The 22,583-nt window shown below is 41.3% G+C and overlaps 1 protein-coding gene across 1 annotated transcript in view; it reads left to right on the top strand.

Annotated features, from left to right (window-relative positions):
• npr2 (natriuretic peptide receptor 2) overlaps positions 1-22,583 on the top strand; it is a 50,948-nt gene that overhangs the window by 17,687 nt on the left and 10,678 nt on the right. The window contains 9 exon segments of the mRNA XM_079179494.1: positions 1,007-1,091; positions 7,920-8,040; positions 9,235-9,309; positions 10,329-10,406; positions 13,354-13,458; positions 14,786-14,857; positions 15,618-15,777; positions 15,901-16,056; positions 18,305-18,473. Of these exon segments, the coding sequence (XP_079035620.1) occupies positions 1,007-1,091; positions 7,920-8,040; positions 9,235-9,309; positions 10,329-10,406; positions 13,354-13,458; positions 14,786-14,857; positions 15,618-15,777; positions 15,901-16,056; positions 18,305-18,473 (1,021 nt within the window).

Genomic DNA, 22,583 nt, shown 5'->3' on the forward strand with positions numbered 1-22,583 from the left:
TGCAGGGTTGAGAGCCTGGATGTCGCCTTCTCCAGTGTCGCTTTCAGAACATGACAATGAGTGTTGTGGAATGTGAAGGAAACATATGAATGATTAACAACATATACGGACACACAAAGCACAATGGCAGCAGTGTCTCATCCACAGAGTGTAGACGTAGTGAAGGCCAGTATGCTGTAGTCGTTTTGCTAAGCTCGGCTGAACGTTTCCTGGCTCAGCCTGTTCTCCTAAAACATGTTCTCTAATGACGAAACTGCATTGTTCATTACGTTTTGAGGGAAACATTTTCTTCCGGATTACGTTTGTTTTTAATGTATCGCGAATAGGTTTGTAATCATGCTCCGCAGAAGTCCACGAATGGAGGGGTGGTGGATTGGTGACTCAAACATACGCAGGACTTTTACCCAGGAGACCCGTGTGAGACCAAAAGTCCACTTTGACTTATTTTAATTTACAACCGTAACTTATATAATGTAACAAACATACTTATTTAAAACCAAACGCTGAACCATGATCTTTTGCTAAACCTATACAAGTAATTTTGTCGTGCTTTTGCTTTTGTTTTTTTCACTTTACAACGTCTCACACACACACAGCGACACAAAGCGTGGACCTGCTGAATAATATAGAGTTTAATTGCTCGTTACAGATCTTCAGTTCACTGTTTTTATGAATGCCGAGAAGTGAAACATCCTCTGGTTTTGATTAGTGTAAGAAATTATATTTCTCTAATGATGAGTATCGTATCTTGTGATATACAGCAGGTGGTATAATTAGTCTCCATTACGGCTTTAAATATATATATCAGGAATGCCAAAGCTGTGTAATTATGTGAAATTGTTGTTGGTTTTTGTGGTTGACAGATTGCTAAAGCACTGCAGCTGTACTTCAGGAAGTCACAGCTGTGTCTTTAACAGCACAGTGTTCGTTTTTCTTCCCAATGTGGACATCTGTTAAACATGTGAGAGACAACTGAGCGTGGAATCCTTCTACTGCTGTTTTCCAGGTCATCTGCCAGTTTTGGGTATTGTCGCTGTGGGATCCGGCTTAGCACTCATCATCTTTGGAATCTCCAGTTTCCTCATTTACAGGTGAGTTTGATCGCACCGAGCTGATGCTCCACAACAGCAGACACGCAGAGATGAGCTCTGTTCCTCTCAAAGACCGAGAGACAGAGAGAGAGACAGAGAGAGAGACAGAGAGAGAGAGAGAGAGAGAGATAATGGGTCCTGCCGCTATAGGTGCCAGTGTGGTATTTACTCAATTGTTACCACGGCAACGGCTCAGCAGGTGGCGGCGTAAAAGCAGCGGCAAAGTGTGTCGAAGCTGCCAAGTGAGCTCATATACTGGCCGAGAACAATGCTCACTGCTATTCTCACTAAACCATCATCAGTGTGCTCATGAAGTTACGTTTCCTCTGCGCTGGATTAAAACTGAACCAGCTATTTTGATAATTCGCACACTGCCGATGTCAGCGCGCGAGTCCTAAAAGTAATAGTTTGCCTCTGTGGTAAAGTCGTTTTTTTTAAACGTGCTTCCAATGCAGAGCGACTGTTTCAAACATTCGGTAGAGTTCTCTGTTTTCTTCTGTTGTTTCCTGATGTACGCTGACAAGAAGAACCTGAAGTTTAGAGGGTGTCATGTGCTGTAAACATCGCAAAGGCCTTGAGGCAAATTTGCGATTTTGGGATATAAAAATTGAAATGACTTCACTTGATCGTGGCTTCAGACACTGAGGTCATGTCCTCAGTATTGGTCCCCACGTACATTTACAATCTACAATTACAAATATGTGAAGTCTACACATCTATTTTCACATTTTCTTTTCTATATCTTTCAATGTTTCAATGCTAAAATGTTTTTTATTTGCATAAACCCTTACTGAACAGTTAAAGGCACAATGAGTAGGATGTTCCTAAAAAACAATGTATAGACATACAAATTGATCTCTCTCAATCATCACTTATGACCCACTAGGAGTGTGTATTTTCCTATTTTGCTGTGTTCTGGACATTTCTGGGCTTCAACCCGTATAAAAACGTAGCGACCAGGTGCCAGATCGTAACACACTGCCAAATAAACGCAAATATAGTGATGTGAAATGTGCAAAAGCTCGTTCCAAAACGTGAGTGAATCTGGGGTTCAACTTAACCCTTGCTGAGCCGGGGAGGAAGGGACAACTTTGAATGTTGTCTTTACAAACCGCAACCTATAAATCTTACTCGTTGTGCCTTTAAGAGAAAAATGGAGTGGAAAAAAAGCTTTTTGTGGTTAAAATAATAGGATTTTGTCCACTTTGTCCAGTTGTTTTGCAGAGTAGTCATTAGTTGAATCCAAAAATCAGCCATCAAGAACTGAACTTAATTGAACAAGAACAACATCAGGTTACAACATAGGTGGCCTCTGTAATAGAAAACCTGCAGGCTGTGTTTTACTGCATATGTGATCTAGATTGTGTAGCTAAAATAAATGGAATTCACTAATTGTAATTAAGTGTTTAAATAAGCGTCAGTGTTGCCACCCCCGAGCAGCTGTGTATCTTTTAGTTAAAATAATTGCCTGCCTCATTTGTAACTTTGTGCAAAGCATTCCGCTGTAAAAGCAAATTCAAATGAAGTCGTTACTGTGTCTCAAGTGGCACAGTCTACTTGTTGTTTATGGAAATCACTATGAGAACTAGATTGAGCCTCATTTAATTACACGAGAAGTTAATCATGCATGCCCGTAGCAATTAAGCTACTGGAAGGATTGCTAAATTCTGGGTCATGTCATGGGTGAAATTAGCATGAAATGAAAGAAAATTCTTGTTTCTATTTTTCCCTTTTTCCTCACTTCTTCAAAGGTGTCTTCACATAGGCGGTTAATCATGTTCACGACTAACAAACTATTATTTTTATCTAAAGGAGGAGCTGATTTATATTTCCCGTCCTCAGCTCTAACTAACAAATCACAACCGGTAATCTGATCACATTTCTAGTACTGACTATTAACACAAACAAGTGTTAATCACCAGCCAATCAGAATGGATTTTGATCAGAAGAATGCTGGAAGAAAGACGGAGGAGCAGCTAGCCGCCTGAGGTAAATCCACTGAACCTGAATCTGTGTTAATCTTGTTAAATATCAAATAACTACCAGATAATTAGACGCAGAGTGTGCACTTCATTCTGAAAACATTGACATCTTCTTCTCTGGTTTTTTTTCCAGCTCACAGTTCAGCAAGCTCAGCGTGGTTTCCTAACGAGCTCGCTACTTTTCCTGGACTCTTGGCCAGTAAGTTTTGTGAAATATGCTCTTCTTTTCTTTGGATTTTGTTAAAAAAAAAAATCTTGGATCCAAGTGTAACATTTGATGACTTATGGCAACAAGTGTCTATTTATGTTATGGGAACCCAACAGGGAAACTCTGTGATGCATTTTTGATCCTGACCCACAGATTTGCACTAGTCCAACTATATTTAGCTTTAGATCATTTACATAAAATATTTTTCTTTTATTGGTTGTTGACTAGACTTCAAGCGCCTTGAGACTGTGAAACTGTAAATGTGAACCACCTGTTCAAGTAGAAGGGATGAAAAACACCATCAGTAGAAGTTTGAAATGTTTCTGTGACGGTTCTGTTTGACACCAGAGGCTAACGAATCCCTTCCTGTTTTTGCAGACACCAGTGGAGCTTTGATGATGGACATAGAGGCCGACAGCAGAGCTGTTTACTCCATCTTAAACCATCCAGCTGCTGAGAGGCCTCCATGTTCACTACTTGACCTGTAAAAACACCACTAAACTATTTTTAAAACACTTTGGAGTTTTGTCACTGTTAATAGTTATTCTCAGAGCGAGAATATGCAGAGGGGGTTGCAATTTATAAGAATGATAAATTGATATGTATTTTATATATTTTTAATAGGAACATTTTAATAGAAGATATATCATTGTTTCTATCCATTTTATATTTGCTGCTGCTTGTTTGTATGTTTTTTTTCAATAAAGATAAAGATTTTATACTCATATTAATTCATTTTGTATTAATATAATGAGTTCTAAATCTAGTTCACCGGGCATAAAAGGTTAAATACGCACCAAAAACTTTGCAGCCCAATACTGTGAACTTATTGATGTATTTTGTATCAGAAGTTGGTTGCTGGTTGGATCGTTTTGGGGATATGTTGCTCCTCTGACATGATAGCGTACAACTAGCAACTATTGCCAGTGTAAAATGTGCACCATAGTAAAATTCGGTGAATAAAAAGCAAACTGTGTATTAAATTGTCTGTTTCATTGTATTAATTTGTTGTAAAAATATATGCGCTGCAACAGACCTTTTAAATGTCTTAATAAGTCATTTAGCCTCAAATTCAGCCTTTTAAGTTAAGATTTTCTGAAAAACTCTGGTTTCAAGAGTTCTAGAAGTAAGACAACCTGATTTGCTCAACTTATGCACGCCGCAAAAGCGTGCGCTGTACACAGGCAACACTGTAAAAATGAAATAATGCTCACTGATTTCTACTTTTCACGGAGCAACGTTAAATATCGTCTCGCTGCACTCAGTAGATTCAACTCGGTGGGCGTTCGGCAGCTCTCAGTTGCTGTTGAGCGAGAGGCTGGAGTCTGGTGTGCAGCAGCAGTGAGAGGGGATGTTGAGCAGAGCAGCAGTGGCTCTGTTGTTTTAATGGAGGGGTTGGTCCAGCAGAGGTATTCACATATGGGACTTATGAAACAATAGGCCCAGTGTGGAGCCCCACACTTTGCCCCTCTGGCTGCCAGAGGTCTCTAAACGAGGCTCCTTAAATAGAAACATACCTTTTTTTTTTGGGGTGGTGGTGGTGGTGGTGGTGGATGGGGCTGGAGGGCACTGGTGGTTAAATGGTGTTTCCTGCCCTCAAAATGGTTGCACATAGGCATGGCCTGGAGTATTTGCAAATTAAAGTTACAGGATTGACACTGTTTTCCCCGGTGAAAATGAGTTTAAACACGTTTGGGGCCAACTGGTATGGTTCGGGGAAAGGCTAAAATGCGGTGATATGCAAACGCTTCAATAATTTCCTGCAGCCATCTGGAAGTGTTTTACACCTTTTAGATTGGGTTGGAATGTATGGCCTCTGCTCGTTTTTCATTTCAAGTATTTTAAACTGAAAGAACCCCCCACCCACCAAAAAAAAAAAATCTCCGGAATCTGTAGTAAGAGTTTAGTCTGGAATGCCTCTTCCCCTGTGTGGTGCTCGGGGTTTGCCAGACAGACTGATCAACAAACAAAAATAACACTCAAAACATGTCAAAAATATAACCGACATGAAAATGACTCGATGAATTCATCTGTTTAGGCTGCAGACAGTTGGAGGTTGTTTTCCATTGTGTAGCAGTTTCTATCCTTTTCCACTTTTATTCACCCACCCTTAAAAAACCTTACCAGCCAAAAGGGATTTATTGTTTTTACTAACCCTGCGCATAACATAACCTGAAACTAACACAACTCAGCATAACATAGCAAACCTGAGATAACGTAATGTCAACTTAACATAACATAATATGACCTAACACAGCACAGCATAAGATTATAATGCTACGACAGTAAAGTAACATAACTTGATCTAAACCTTGACCTAAACGAACATACTGTGACAACACTCGGAGTAAGTGCACTCAGAGAGCACAGACCTCCGCCCAGGCTGGTTTGAACCGTTAAACAATAACGTATCTGCCCTGTGATGTAACGGCTTCTTCCTTTGCCCCGTGCTACACTCGTCCGCCAGTAGTTTTTCCGCAATCCTGCTGACAAAAACACAAACAAACCAGCAAACCGAACCGAAAACATAACCTCCTTAGCCGAGGTAATACATCGAAATGCAACACAACGCAAAATAATGCAAAAAAACACAATTTAACAAACCTTAGAGAACGTAATATATAGGTAACCTCACCTAGTGTAAAATAACATAACTACCCTAAGCCATTCTTACATTATAACATACGTAATGTGTCCTAACACGACCAAATGTAGAGTGCTGCGGGGATGACATGTTTCTTTAGTCCAACAGGAAGTTAGCATCGCAGTGGTTCCCTCTACAAGAAGCCAATGGGAATGTTTCATTGGATTTTGGATTTTTGCAGAAAATGACATTTTTAGCAAGATAATCCTCACAAATGAACACCACTTCTATTATTTTTGAAGCACGAATGCAATTGCCGGAAGTAAAAAGCTAACGTTAGGCTACAAACCAACGAGACCACGGTCACATCAGCGCGAGTACAAACCACAAGGCCGTGAAGGCGGACTAGTCGGCGTGGTTACATTTAGTCGTCTCATTCAGCCACTTGTTAGTTACCTTTTTTAAGAAACGTAAAAGCTTGTTCATAAATAGTTGTAAAACATTTATCGTTACTGAGCAAGTTGGACACATTGTTACAATTGCTTTGGCTCAGTTTCAACGACAGGAATTCAATCTGCAAAACTGTTAATACACAGACTTACCAAATGTTTGCTTTTTAATTCATAAGTGTGTGACTTTATATTTAAATCACTAAATCAGATGCTCAGTCAATACAGCCACTTCATATTAGCACAGTTCAAATGCTTATTATGAACCGTACAGAGCAATAAATCCATCTAAGATGTGTCTCATTCCCTTTCTTACGACTTGCCACTGCAAAGCATTTCAAAATGTCATGTAAGGTTTATGTTACTGTTGCCTAAACTGTGATTTACTGTTTTATGCTTTCCAGTTGTGCAGTAATTCGCCTACAGTATTTTCAGTGCCAAAGTCTTAACATGATTAACTACTGACTTCATTGTGAGTTACACAGTTGTGTGTCATTGTTGTTTGTATTATTTTTGAGGCAACGACCATTAAAAACTCAGTGTTGATGAGAATTAGTTACCGTTTGACCGCATTATTTGAAAATGGTAACGCTCGAGCTGGAACAAATCTGTAAAAGACATTTAAGACACTTTACTGGTCTTACTGGTTTCACTGATCCAGTTACTTTTAATCTTTCAGTTTTAAGGAAGCATTATTTTTTACAGTGTTTGAGTTGAGACCAGCGTCAGCAGTAAGATGAGGTTAGAACATTTCAGTCTGTTCTCAGTGACTTTTTTAAATATAAAAAATGTGAGCGGATTCTAATCATCATTGTTTTTCAAAGCAGAAGAAAACAGGATTTCTCAGCATGTCGTTCAATCAAGTCATCATTTCACTCAGAAATAATGATCAGAAGTTGTTTAATGTTGATTTGACCACATTTTCTGAACATAAAGTTACCTATTTTAAATCCGATGACTCCACCATGGTTGTTTACAGTGTAAAGTTGTTGCCTATTTCAGCATTTTTTTTTAAAGAAAGAGCCCTTTGTCCAGGACAAAAAAAAATAAATCCCCTAAAAACTGAGTTTTCCACTTCATCAAAGTTGAATAAGTAGAGCATATGGCCCAGTGAAGTTAAGATCTAATAAAATGCAAACACACAAGCCTCCACGCATAAACACATGTACAGTCATTGCATGGAAATGCCGCACGTGAAGCGTTCTGCACTCAGATCTTATCTCAGGATATACCACCAGAAAGATGGAGATACTGCACAAACACTATAATTAACTCTTTGTTTTAGGTGACTCGCCAGATTAAATCCATGTTTTTTTTTAAATGCCATGTACTTTTCCCTGAAAATAAAACCATGAGTCAACAGACCACCTCGCCTCTGAAGGACTTTTCTTCATTTCATTTGTATGTACTGTATAAAAAGTGGAATTAGAAAGACCGCTGCAGCCAGAGAGTTCAGATTCAACCCCGCAAAGTCATAATTCTGTGGTAAAAACATCAGCTCCGCAACAACCCAGAAACCCCAATCCACTTTATGCGAGATTGTTCCTTTGTTCTTTGTGCTGCTGTCCTTGTTGACTTCACCACCTGGTTTTTCCCTTTTCGCAGGAAACTGAAGCTGGAGAAAGAGCTGGCTGGAATGCTGTGGAGGATTCGGTGGGAGGACCTTCAGTTCGAGAGCCCCAATAAATACCACAAACGGGCCGGCAGTCGTCTCACCCTCTCGCAGGTACAATATCTTCCCATAGCTGCTGTGCAGACAAAATACAGTGAAAATGTGCAAGTGAGGTGACAGGAAACAAAACGTACCAAAAGGGGGTTCATGGCTTGTGAGAGTTAAAAACTGAATTCATCCATGTAGTCTCTTATTAAAGCTGTCAGCTCTGAACACCTCTTCATAATTCTCAGCTTTATATCTTCTTTCATTCTGTCAGCGTAGCTGCCGCGGCCTCCAATGTGTGATTAACAAGTTGTTCTTCTGGAAGGTTACATTTACATGTCTGCCAGTGGGAGAGACTCAACACTGGGTGCCCAGCTTTCATCACACAAGACTGTATCGGTATCGAGATGCTGATGTTGACATGTTTTGAAGTTTGGAGCTTCCCCCCTGCTTACACGCTGTGCACTGTGTATTAATGAGCAGTTTTGAGGTTCTTCGTAGAAACAGAAAAGCTGCGGCCCTGAGATGGTTCAAACCCTTTGTTAGTTCACACATTCCTGAAAGCTTTCCCGGCGGTTTATTGAAGGTGGCTGTTTTTTTTTTTTCCCGCGGTGGCAGACTCATATTAAATGATTGTTAAAATAAGCCCCCGTCTGGCCCCGGTCCCCACATATATGATGCATCATCACGTTCTTCAAGTATCAGGTTCTGGTGTGTCTGAGCGGGCTGATGCACGGCCTTCGGGTTGCGCTTTTCGAACCACACGTGCAAGCGTTCATGAAAAGCACATGCGCACACCTTTTTTCATTACTGGTCCGATTCCCGGGATAATGTGCGCGTGGAAAACGCAGTCATTTTCCAGACCGATGTATTTTCCAGGGTGCCGTGTGTTGCCAACATTTGCATTCTATACAAACGTGTAGCTGACTGTGCTGGGCTGTCTGTACGCAGTGCGCCCACTTGATTTTGATTCACTCTGTGTTGCACTGCAGACATTTGCCCAAGGACTCCAGTTGGTGTTATAAAAAAGAACTGGAAACACTTTATTTCCTCAAACATAAAGGGAATTTCATTGTTGTTGTGGAATTTCAGAGAAAAGTACTTTGGATGAGAATGTCAGTGGATGAACCCTTTTTAGGAAGCTTTGCTGCAGTGAAGTGGAAGCAGTCTTAAATGACCAATATTTAATGCTCTGCTCTAATCTACACACCGCTAACTGACTTTATTTTGTCCTCTTCTCACTACTCCTTACCGCCGTCTCAGAGAGGCTCCAGCTACGGCTCCTTGATAACTGCCCATGGAAAATATCAGCTATTTGCAAAAACGGGCTATTTTAAGGTAAGGCTTAGTGAGTTCTGACATTTTCAACTCCTGCGCACTCCTTTCCCACCCACACATGTGCACACTCGCAGAGAAAAGCCGGAGAGCCGAAGAGGAGGGAGAAAGAGAGAGTGTGGGCGAATTTAGGTAGTTGTGTTTAATGTGAGCTGTAGAATGCGTCAATTTTCTTCTTCTTCTTTTCTTTTTTTTTTCTTTCTTTCTTTGTATCCACACTCCCACCTCAGCAGTCTGGACGTGGCCGTCAACTTGTTGCTGCGGTTAATGTATCCGTTTAAGATGGAGGAGGTGTGAGGAAATGGGACGAAAAAGAGCCTGCTGAATAATGATAACGTCTTTTGTGTTCTGCTGTGTGATGCAGGTTTTACATAAATGCTGATGTCACGGTACAGCTTGAACGTCTCATGGATCATACTGATACACGTCTCAAATTCCATACAGGCCTGAGGTGATTAAATCTGACACCAAAGCTCAAACACAGAGAGCCTCTACAACCAAATACTGGAAAATAACCTCTGAAATTAGGTGTTTTTTTTATTCAGCAGTCAGAAGCCAAATGCATCTGCTCTTATACGTATGGCGGCCATCATCAGCTCCTGACTGTATATTTCCTTTTGAATAAAAGTCACAGCTCCCATATGGACTCGCACGTGAGTTGGTTTCATATAGTCTCTACATATACATAGTTGCTCTGAAATATTCACCTCACTTCTTTTGGTTACTGATCGTCACATATCAAAGCGACAGAAACAACAATTCTTCTCCAGCGGCTAAAAGAAATAGGCCCCAAATGTACCTGTGCTACCGCAAGACGCTGTTCGCTCCTCTGAATGCCGCTTGAGTTCCTCGCTCCATTTTAATGATCCTTGTTTGCACTTTTTTATATCGCTGCTGTTGTATTCCGGCTTTATTTACATCAAGGTGCATCCTTGAATGTCTTCTGAAAAAGCCTGGTATAAAGTGGACCGTACATCCTCAGACTGCATTCATTGCTCTGTTTCTTCTCGCGCTGCACACAGGGGAACCTGGTGGCCATCAAGCATGTCAACAAGAAGAGGATAGAGCTGACCAGACAAGTTTTACTGGAGCTCAAACATGTAAGTGTTCATCAAATGTCCTATAGTAGATGTTTTTATCCTTTTACAGGGTTGAGAGGATTATTTTGTAACAATTACGTCGGCTTGGTTTGATTTATGCAGCCAAAAATCACGTATGCGTCAAAGAGCGTTACATGCTGTACAACATACAAGACTGTATCCTTAGACAAATGATTTGTATATTTAAAAAATGGGCGAAAAGGACACAATATCCTGTGGTTGAGGATGTTCTTGCAATCTATTTTTTATTAGTTTGTATACAAAAAGCACTAAATCATCTGCAGTAGGTCCAAAATGCAGCTGCAAGGCTTTTTTTATATCCCTTCACTGGTTTCCAATTACAGTTCAATACAGTTCAAATTCCTCGTGAGGAATCAAATTGATTGCTCCAGATTGGCTTCCAAGGATGAAGGAATATTTGCTTTCATGGCACCGAAACTGTCGTTCACAATCCACGCTGCTACATCTGTATTTTCTTTTCAACGTTTCTTTTCAGCTAAACTATTTTCATTTTCACTGTATCAGTTATTTTTCTCTCATATTCTACGTTTCACCACTTTGTAACTATGTTGAGACAATGTTCTACAAACAACGTTATTATATTATTGTAAGTACCACTCTTTCCACTTGTACAAAAGATACATCAGACAGCTAATACATCTGCTTACTTCATATTTTTATACTATTATGAAATATATATATATATATACACACTTATATATATGTGAAAGGGGTTGCTTATATTGATGAATCCAAAAGGATTACCCCCAACGGTTCAGTTCCCCTCAGCTCTACAAAGCATGTCTGCATCTATCGGTTCATTGTTTTGGTTTTATGACCCACAGCTTTACTGAACTCTTCTCTAAATCTCTAAAAACCCAGTGTACACTAGCTGCTCGTCACCAAACAGCAGACAGACGATGTTAAAAAGAGTTGGTGGTGACCAGAAACAGAGCCAGAAGAGAATGAATATTGGACTGACATTAATCAGGTGGACAAAAACACGACTCCAAATAAGAGATAGCGTTGCCCTGCGTTTGTTGAATGTGTAAATAAAAAAATGTTAATTTAAGAGTTCGTCAGTCAGTGCTGTGCATCCATGTTCTTTCGGTGATAAAAAATCGGGTAATTCAAGTTTAAGGAAAACAATTTCAGTTGATTCGTCCATCCACAACACAGACTGCCTTGAAGCTTGTATATTCGTGGTACCCAGGGGATACATTCTGATGTTTTTGGTTACCACTCCACCTTTTCTCTAGTGCCACAATAAGGTTGAAGTGTCTGCTTATACAAGGGAAATATCAGAATTGAATGGGAAGAATTAAATGAAATTTGCGGAGCTCACTCCTGCACCCCTGAAGGTGAAGTGTTTTTCTTTCAATGACCTCATGACCTTTCCTCTCGGGGGAAAGTTTATATTTTTAGCTCTACTTCTGGCATTTCACTAAAAATACTTACGTCCAACAGCTTTGTACTTTGGAATGTAGCAATACACCTTCTTTTTCGCTCGCAGGCTCAACATATTGGCATGTTTTTTTGACTCAGTAGGACAGTAAAAGCTTCTTGTTTACCTATTTGAAGGAAGTGGGAGCTAGCTCCTAATTAGCATGTTCGGCCAGTACCACTGCAGGATGTAGCTTGTTAACATCCTTAAACTGTCTCTTCAACATCAGCAGCAGCTGGTGATGAAAAGGTCCCTTCGGCTGAGAAATATTTACGAGAGAGCGACAAGGAAGCTGAGGGAGAAAAATGTATGTGGTCCGGTGATGGAAACACAGAGTGGCACAGGGAAACCCGTAACGGTGCTCATGAACAAGACTGAAGCTTGTGGGAAAGATTTTTGGCCATTTCTTCACTTTTAACATTTCTTGGTCTCTATCACACTTTAATCCGACTCAGCTCTGTGTTTTTTGGTCCTTTTTTTTTTTTGTTCTTGGAGGAGAGCAGTTTAGGCGTCTTAGGATGCCTCTGTGGCCTCTCGGTCAGTCAGCAGGCACACATGGGAGAGAGAGGCTGCTGTCTGAGCTGGCAGTCTCTGAGACGCCCCGGGGGCCTGATCGGCTGTCAAACCTCAGCTCATGAAGAAGCCAACCAGATGGGGGAAGAGACGGGCCTGCCAGTGGAAACTTAACCACTTGTCTTCCAGTACCCCCCCCCCCCCCCCCCCCCCCCCCCCACCCCCCACCCCACCCCGGCGGTTCTCCTCCTCCCCCTCCACACCAGTGTGCAGCAGGGGAAATGATATAGGCCAAAGGGTAGGCTAAGATCTCCGGAGCCGTGAAACAGGAGCGACTAACTGCCTGCTTTTGGTGTGAGAGCGCCTGTCCCTCAGTGCGCTCAAAGAAGAAAAGCACACTGTTGAAATAGTCAACACTGTTTTTTAAAAGTTTCATGCTGGCCCCAGAAAGATTGCCCTTTTTGGTTTTACAGCTTCTGACAGGACCGAGGAGGACGTGCATGTAATTTGTTTCTATGACAGACTATTGATCCGTCTTGATCACTGAACCACAGACATCTCTGTCTTCATACTTTTCCTATTCAAAGTGAGTTATGTTTTGTTTTGTAAAACCAGTGTGTGATTAGTGATTATTCTCCATGTGGAGAAGTCTTACACGCTCTGCCTGCTCCGCTCTGATATTCCTGCTCCGAACATCCTCAACACAGGCTCATTCATAACCTCCAAGGGCAATTTATGCACATGCACATGTTTCAACAGGGTGCCCTGAGCAGGAATGCGTCTCAACACGTAGAAAAAGACACCGTGCCAGCTAGCCGAACTGCAAATAGACTATTTTGATGAACTGCTGGCAGCGTTATTCTCCAAACTTTGTATATAAATGAACCGTCAGTCCTCTCCCCCCGTCCTCTGTTTCCATGGGGTTTGGGAATGTGATGTTTGGAAAGAGTTACGCTCACAGTTGCAGTGTGTTTGTGTGGTTATTTTCAGATGAGAGACGTTCAGTTCAACCATCTAACCAGGTTCATCGGAGCCTGCATTGACCCTCCGAACATCTGCATCATAACAGAGTACTGTCCCAGAGGCAGCCTGCAGGTAAAGTCTTTGTGAACAAGAGAAACAACATAGCAGAGTATTTATATGTCTTGAAAAATGTCTGCCTTAATCAGGAAATATGTGAAAGTCAAATCATTGTTTCCTTAAAAAAGCCTGAGAGCCATAATGTACCACTGTACCATCATCAACATTGATTATTTAACGAACTAGAATTTCTTGAAAAAGTTAAAATTCTATATGCCGAAAATGGGACATCTGGGAAAGACGACCACATCTTAAAAAATGGTGAATTGAGTATTTTTTGGGTTGTGTACGGTTGGTAGAAACAAAACAAGCAATTTCACAGTGTCACTTTGGGCATTTTTCACTGTTTTACTGACTGAAATCGATGAATCAATAATAAGAATAACGGTTAGTTGCAGCCGTGTACACGTGCCACATTGATTTTACATTCAAGCAAACCTCTTGTTTCTTGGCTCATGACCAAACTTCCCACCAAATTTCATTGAACAGGTTTTTGACTTTGTCTGACATCAGGAGCGAAAACATATCTTTACATAGAAAACGTAACCGCAGTAATGACTTAATGCATTGTCCTTAGCTTTTGTACCACAAGTAAACATGAGAGACTTTGTCAGGTGGGAGTTTCGTACTCTGAAACAAACTGCAAAGTTGCTCAGTGAATGAACATTAACACGTGAAAGGTGCCGCCTAATTAATCACTGAATGAAAAGTTTCCAATATAAGCCAACGGATGGACTTTTCTTGTTGCAGCACATTGAGAGGAAACAGTTTGTAGCATAGTAAACCTCGTCAAACTGCTATTCCTGGCAGTGTTACTCTGCCCACAGAGCTCCACAGCACCAAGTGAAACCACCTTATTCAGTCTCGTGAGCTTACACATGTGTCGTATTCAATCTTTTGCGATCTGTATTTTTTTTGTTCCAAAAAAAAGTACACAAAGTACCTTAAGTGAACCTTTTCTTGGCCTGCACTCTGTGTTCCCGACTTAACCTTAAAATGAACGGGCTGGAAAACGATGGGAAACTCAGTTCTTTGTCACACTTAGAGAGAAACTTCCGTGTCAAAGGCAGATAGCTGCCACTGCTGTGGCTGGATTCCAGTAACTGCTGGGCTGCAGGGCATTCGAGGGTTACGTCCTGAAGGGGCTAAATATGTGAACCTGAGGGTGAAAGCTAACGGTATCTGGACTGAAGGTGGTTCTGAATTTAGTCCCAGAATATACGCCGGGGCTAGTCTGGTTGATGAGAGGCTCTTGGAAGTTTAACAGATAAAGCAGAAACTACAATTTCTTTATGTATGCAAACATATTCTGCTCCATTTATGACTTGATTTTGTTTTCCAGGACATTTTGGAGAATGAGAGCATCAACCTGGACTGGATGTTCCGCTACTCGCTGATCAATGACATCGTGAAGGTACGTGACTCTGCAAACAAGAACAGAGAGAAAAAAACAGAAATCAAGGACAGGACAATCCATTTATATAATGCTTTTGTATAAATGTTGGCAAAGTGGTTGCTTTTCAATGTTAAATTAGATGCTTTGTGTGTTAAAGACTGACATGGGTTGCCATGGTTTCACATGGAAAGTTTGTGAAAGAGTGATTGAGGCAGAAAAACAGAGTAAGTGTGTGTTTAAAGCACAGTAAACTACAGTAAATAGTGCCGTTACATAGTGTAAAGTAGGAAAGAAACATAATCATAAACTTTCCTTTAAGCCAATCAAAACTAAATCATGGACTTACCTCAGAAGATTATCTTTAATCTGTCCTCACAAAGAGGCCTGCTGTCTCTTGGATGGACTCGATGCTGCACTACGTGCGTGACGAAGCGCTCTCCACACAGATAGCAGCGCTCTGCAGAGAAGAGGCGCCGGTGAAGCTCTGAGGGATGCTTGACTCACCGTTTCCACAAAATATTGAACGCGAGTACATGCAGTACCCGCAGTCCCTTTCCCAAAGGAATTAACAGTAATTTTCACTGAAATTCTCCCGCGACTGTGCCATCCTTGAAACAGGGCCTCTTTTCAAGACCTTCAGCATACATCCACTCCACGTCACAGCGTATTACTTCCATATGTTTGGATTTGTGTGTTTTCATGTATGATTTGCTGTGGAGAAAGAAACCGGTTGAGAGAACACCCCCTTAATGCTTGACTTAACGCTCCCCTCCACCAGGGAATGAACTATCTCCACAACAGCTACATTGGCTGCCATGGAAATCTGAAGTCATCTAATTGCGTGGTGGACAGTCGATTTGTTTTGAAAATCACGGATTATGGCTTGGCCAGCTTCCGCTCGTCCTGCGAAAACGACGACACGCACGCACTCTATGCAAGTAAGTGGAGTTTGTGTGCTCGGTCACAGCACTGAATCTTATCGTTTACAGCAACAACAAAAAACGTTGATTCCTGTTGTGCTGCAGGCATTTTATGAGTGCTTCTGTTTCTCGGTTTGTCAGAGAAGCTTTGGACGGCTCCTGAGCTGCTCATATACGACCGCCATCCTCCTGAAGGAACTCAGAAGGGTGACGTGTACAGTTTTGGCATCATACTGCAGGAAATAGCCCTGAGGAATGGACCGTTCTATGTGGAGGGCATGGACCTCAGCCCCAAAGGTAAACACGAGTGTCTTTTATAGGCCTCAGGGAGGTCAGCTGACCACTGGGATCCTTTCAATCAAGCATGCAGCAAACTAACGACCACATGAACACAAAAGGAAAGTAAATCAAACGGATAAATCTGCACTAGCATGTTTTGTGGCAGTAATTCGCAGACAAAAGCATATCTCTGTGACATTATGAAGCCTCTTTATAAGAAACCAGTCTGACAGAACAGACGGAAGTTCACATAATGGTAACTTCATTCATTGGCTTTTTCACTGTCCTCTCAAAGGGGACCTTGGTAAGGTCAGACAACTATATGCAGCTACGTACACAAACAAAAAGAACACATGTTGGCCAGATGTCAAAGACAGGTGGAGTCTGGGACAAGAACATATGAGAACAAACCTGATACTTGTATGTATGATCCCGTGTTCTGGGAGGTAAAATGACTGTTTTTGTGAATGGAGTAGCTTTGAAGAGAGCGACATAACGGCGGATGATTTATTTTGGTGGCTATGGTATGTTTTGCGTGCCAAATCAACCTGAAGCCGTTATGTCGCTCTCTTCAAAGCTACTCCATTCACAAAAACAGTCATTTTACCTCCCAGAACACGGGATCATACATACAACCCCACTTCAGAATCTGAACTAACTCTTTCAGTTATTTCCAAACTTATCATAGGTAACATTGACTCAGCTAGTGCTAGAGTTCACATCATTATAACCTTATTGACGAGCTCACTCTGGTAACTTCCTTCACTGGCTGAGTGGGCGTTTTAGTTTTAAAACCCCGGAAAAGAACGCAGATGGAGTCGACCTTTAAGCAATAACTGTGCGGCAGTTTAAGATGCTATTTAAGTATTTTGACTGTAAACATTATTATTATTACATTATTTATGCGTCCTAGTATTTAGCTAGGAAGTGCCAATGAGACACAACGACCTAACACATCAGTATATAAATATGAGCCCACAGCATCAACAGATGGAAATAAACAAATGGACACCTTTTTTTGCAGTAGCTTTCTCCCGCTGGACAACACATTGTTATCTTCTTAAGTTAGCTCAGACTAAAAAATCGTAACGCTTTATCTCTGATGACACTTTGGCTCTTCAGCTTCCTGCAGACGTGTTGCATTTTCTTCACAAAAATGTACTTTTACCTCCGGTGCTGTTTCCTGCTTAGTGATAGCCGGGAAAACCTCCTGGGGCGCATCCTCCATATGATGACTTTGATTAGCTTTTTATTCACAGTGATGCTCGATGCTGATTGTACGAGTAGCATGATAATTATCCAACAACAATCTGAGAGCAGTGAAAGACTGCACCTGTTCTCCAGCGTCTGAATGTGTCATTTTGTGGTTTAAAAAATTACTTTCACGGTGATAATAACAGAAACGAGAGGATGTGGAGGAATCACTAAGGGACGGATGTCTCTTTTAAACTTTTTAATTTATAGGATTATAGCATCAACCAAAGGAGAACTGTGCAATGCTGAATATATTAAGGCTCATTCAGCAGAAGTAGCACATTAACAGAAATACAGAACTGTCATAAGAATATCAATAATCGTGAAAAATAAATCCAGAGTGCATCATCTACTACATTCAATAAAAAGAGTTATTAGTAACACTGTAAATGCATTATGAGACCAGTAAGAAGTAAAACGTTAAATACAAGCTCACTAAATGATTTCAGCAGCAGATTTCAGCAGCAGAAGTGTAAATGTAGAAAATTGACGCTTGAGTTCAAACAGCAAAATTGTGTTCGCGTAAAATATCAGAAAGATCTTAGAATACAAAAGAACACCAGAGGTATCTATATAGAAATCACACAAGCCGTGACGCCAAGCTCGATACCACGCTCATGTCTGCGCGGTAAACGAAGTACCGCCGAGCGACCCGCAACGCTATAACTTCCTGGAGTCTTGTCATCGCTTTGAGGTTGCTCGGCGAACCGCTTCATTCCTAACGAACAGAGATGAGAGTCGTATCATTCTTCTTATTTCACTCAAAATGTCAGATGTTTCCATTAAAGAAGCAGTTAATGCTTACCTGAACAATTCAAAATCAATACATTTGAAGATACATTGGTTTAATTGGACAGAGATGCCATTAGAAAATGTTGCATCAGAAAGCAGCACTGAGGATTGCTGTGTTGTTAGGTGTTTCAGTTATTTTGTCCAACACACACACACACACATTTTACACAGCATGAATGAAATGTGTTCTCAACACACCAAAACCTTCTGTCCTCTCCAGAGATTGTTCAGAAGGTGAGGAACGGTCAGAAGCCGTACTTTCGGCCGACGACAGACAGCAAATGCCACTCGGAGGAGCTGACCATCCTGATGGACGGCTGCTGGGCCGAGGACCCCGCGGAGAGGCCCGACTTCGGCCACATCAAGATCTACATGGCCAAACTCAACAAGTGAGACTCACACTCGGCTCCTTCTCGTTACCCAGTCACATCAAGCTTTTCCTGAAGGAGTCGGTGAAAACAACCTCAGGAATCCAGACAACTCTTGATTTTGTAAACTGGCCGTTTATGTGACAGAATGAAATTATTCCAAAACACTCGGAGAGGGAAGCACTCTTGGTGGAGATAATTTGACGAATTGAATTTGACAGAGTCTGTTCTTTCTCAGACTATCGGTGTCTTTCCTGCCAACTCAACTTGTGAACCCCGTGTTGAGAATCTGTCGCCCTCCAAATGGCGTGCAAGTTGATACATTAAAGAGATTCAAAAAGACAAACAGGAAAAAGAATCAGGTTATAGAAATCGCCATGCCAATTTGGGATAAAAGGCCGTGTGTTAATTCCTGACAGGCAGCTCTTGTCAGGAAGTGCTCTTTGCTGCCTTTCCATCTCTGCGTGTGTGTTTGTGTAAGAGAGGGGAGTGTGTGAGTCCGTGTTTCTGGTATTGTTTTGAATGATCCTATAAATCATTCATACGCACATTTTTGGTTTTATGTCGACCGACGTAGGAAGGAAGGCACGCATGTTTTCCCTCGAGCGGGGCAGCTCTGTCGGAAACAGTTAAAGTATGAAGCGTCCCAGCTGATACAAAGTGACACTAGAACACACACACACGCACAAAAACACATGAAATACTAAATGTAGAACACACTTTGGGATTTAAACTAGATACTCTGAGCTGTTTGGAAAAGTGTGAAATACTGGTATATGTACAGACAAATTGAGCATAAGACATCTGAGATATTTCAAATTTGATACACAAATGTAACCGTAAGGTTTCAGCTCCAAAGGGAATTTTTAAGGAGTGCCGAGAGAATACAACGATGTGTTCTGCCAGCTGCTGTCGACCTTGCAGTCCTGTGAGTTGTGACATGCAGATCAAAACACTGGTCACGGTTCATTACGCTGAAAGGCAACTTGGGGCTTTTCTGCTTCTAACATGGTCATGGTGTGTAGCATCTAGCTTAGCTTAAGATGGAATTAGACTTGTGCAGTTTATTGCTGGTTTTCCCTTGTTGACACTGGACAGGCTATGTTCGTATGCAGTTATTGGTTTGCATTCTAGGACACGGAATACAGTGCAAACAATGACCGAAGCAATCATGTTGGCATTCTGTCATTCACCATAATTAAAAGTGACAGTCACGCTGAGCAGGAGGTGTGCAGTGGAGACGGCTTTGCTAGGTTTGTTTTATTGAAAAGGAGACAATCCCCCTGCCCGATAGTTGTCTTCACCATCAACAACTTCCACCGCCATTGGAAACTGAAGGAGAAAACACAAGCAGCCCAAGCTGACCAATCACAGCTCCTGAGCTCTCTACATGACATCTTGAGCACAGACGTATAGTCACAGTACTTATGCCGCAGCTTGTTCGCACCTAAAAATACAGCTAATGCACCATTGATGCTTCCAGTCTGTCTTTCATGCCTGTTGGAGCTGGTAATGCAATATTGTTACTATTCATTACTTTTGAAGGAGACCTCGCTGTTGCCTTTACAATCAGCACAGATAACACTCAGCTCTGTTTGGCCAGAGCATCGCAGCAAATTTAGCTCGCAGAGCTCCAAAGTGTGCTTGAAACAAATAAGCCATCAGAGTGAAGATTTCATTCATTGCCTTTATTGTTTTCATCGAAGTAGATTACTGTCACCTCCTTGTCGGTGACATCAAGGCCGCTCTCATAGCAGAGGTTTGAGAGTTGGGTGCGAGGGACCGATACATTCATGAGCTACATTTTTGTGAAATCAAATCCATATGCTGCATCGCTTTGTGCAGTGTCGTCTTGCATAATAATGCTTGAACCTCAAGGACAGACAACATTCACCAGAGAGATGTGACGAGAAGAAGATTCTTGTATTCAGTTGATTCATGGGTTTCAGACTCTCTACCTCACCAACAAGGAAGAGTTTTCAATACAGTTACTGCACACAATTGCATTAAGATGAAAGCATCCAAAAGCATCCAAAAAGCAGGGGTATTCAATTAAAATGATATTATTTTATATTATATCTCAACAATATTTATTGTCAGTTTTAAAATTGAACTGGATGAATTATAAATAATATATACTCTAATAATAAATATATGTTCTTTGTCAAGTTCTCAAGTCAATTAAGGGATGGATTTAAAAATAATATACATAACAGTAAGCTTTTGAAAAATCTTCATCATTAAATAAAGTACTTCATTTTCTAAAAAATATTATAACTGAATTGCCCTGCAGCATTAAATTCAGTTTATTCAGGTGTTAAGTGATGTCACCCAAAAGAGCCATAATATGGTATTCTTATCATCTTCTAAAAAGAGAAGTGTGTGTGTAGGGACTTTATCTGAGGTTATTAAACCACTTGTTTCAGCTCTATTTTCCTCTCTGTTAACTTCAGTGTTGGTCAGTGAATTAATGTGTTAGGATTCTGATCACATTGGGCTCTTAGGTTTATATTCTGTGCCTTCATTTCGGATGCGAGTGAGTGCATTTGCTCAAAAGATTTGTGCTTTTTCTCGTAGTGGCTCTTCACATTACCGCTTTTAATAATCCCCACGGTCTCTGAACATATGAGACATCCTGGTTTTGAACTGCCCGTGTGCAGGATTAACATATAAGAGTCTGTCCATTCTTGGTTAAAGGCTCTGGTCTCGCTGACCTTATGGGAACGCCATATGAAATAACTTCTTTGTCTCACGTACTTCTCCGACTATTCCGTCTCTCGCCCCGACTATTCCTTGTTTTTTAAAATCTCACTCAAATCGCGATACTTATCGAAATACACATATTTGATTGGCTGAGTAGCATCACGTGAGATGATTTACAACGCATGCAATTGGTCGGTTTGTTTCCTGAAAGAGTGCCGTAAAGGCTGGAAAAGCTGCGCGTGTTAAAATAGAAGTGCTTCGTCAAAATAAAATAATTCTCAATTATCTATCTGTTGTAAGTCCAGGTCCGGATACAAAGGCATCTGGGTCTGGACCCGGACCGCGGCCCACCTTTGCTTTAAAGATAGAACGAGCATGGCAGCTGTACATAACTGCAAATGAACGTGCGTTGATTTGGTGGCGCAGCGACCTAAAAACAGGTGGTTTGGAAGGGACTCTATAAACAAATCTGTGTGGTTGGTGTGTCTGACCTCTCCTCTGTTAGCTGTGTAAGTCAGCGCAGGATGAGCCCCGTGATGTATAGCTTTCCATTTGTAGCGGCTTGGAGCAGAGAGCTCTGTATGATTGACATCCTCAGAAGCACTCAAGGATGCTCCTGACAGCTGCATGCAGAAGCACCTCCTCGTGTGCATGATGCCCGTCACCGCTAAAGGCCCGTGCGTTAATGCTCTGTTTGCCGGTTATTTTCATTAGGTAAATGTATGTTGTTGACATGATGTGATGGATGGGCTGTTATTTTTAGTGTGTGCGTGTGTGTGTGTGAGCTTGGGCTCGAAGGGTGCGGTAACAAGAGGGGTGTTCAGCAGTAAACGGTTCGGTTTAACCCGCACGGCGAGCTGACACCCGCCACGAATAGCCGACCAGTGCACATCAAGTCTCTCTTTGTGTTGAGCATTAAAACGATCCCTTTTTTGTTGTTTTCCCTTTTATTCTCATCTGTGTTTTTCTGAAACGACGGGCACATCAGTCCACAGATTTGAGGAAAATGTAACTTCCTGAATGTTTAGCCGCATTGTAAACAAGAAAGCACTCAGAGGGCGCTTCCCTCCGCCAAGACTGCACGGTCCTCTAAATAGTTTTATAAATAGTAAAAAAAAAAAATCAATCAGCGTCTGGATCCAGATCTGCATAAAAAATAAATGCAGTTATAGACAAACATGCTGATTCAACATGCAGCAACGATTCACTAAAACGATGTAAATCCTGGTTGGGAAAGTAACAGCTTTGCACAAATAACATTTTTTTTTATTAATGTAAATGTAGCAGGTTGCCAGGTGAAAGGCCAGGATCACTCAGATTTCATATGAGCATGTGTCGTCTTTGTTTGGTTGCAATTGCACAATGTGTTCAAAAGTTATAGCAGTTAAATTCACAAGCTGATATTAATCATTTCAGGGACAGTTAACT

The sequence above is a fragment of the Pholis gunnellus genome, assembly GCF_910591455.1.
Source record: "Pholis gunnellus genome assembly, chromosome: 18".
NCBI classification, from domain to species: domain Eukaryota; kingdom Metazoa; phylum Chordata; class Actinopteri; order Perciformes; family Pholidae; genus Pholis; species Pholis gunnellus.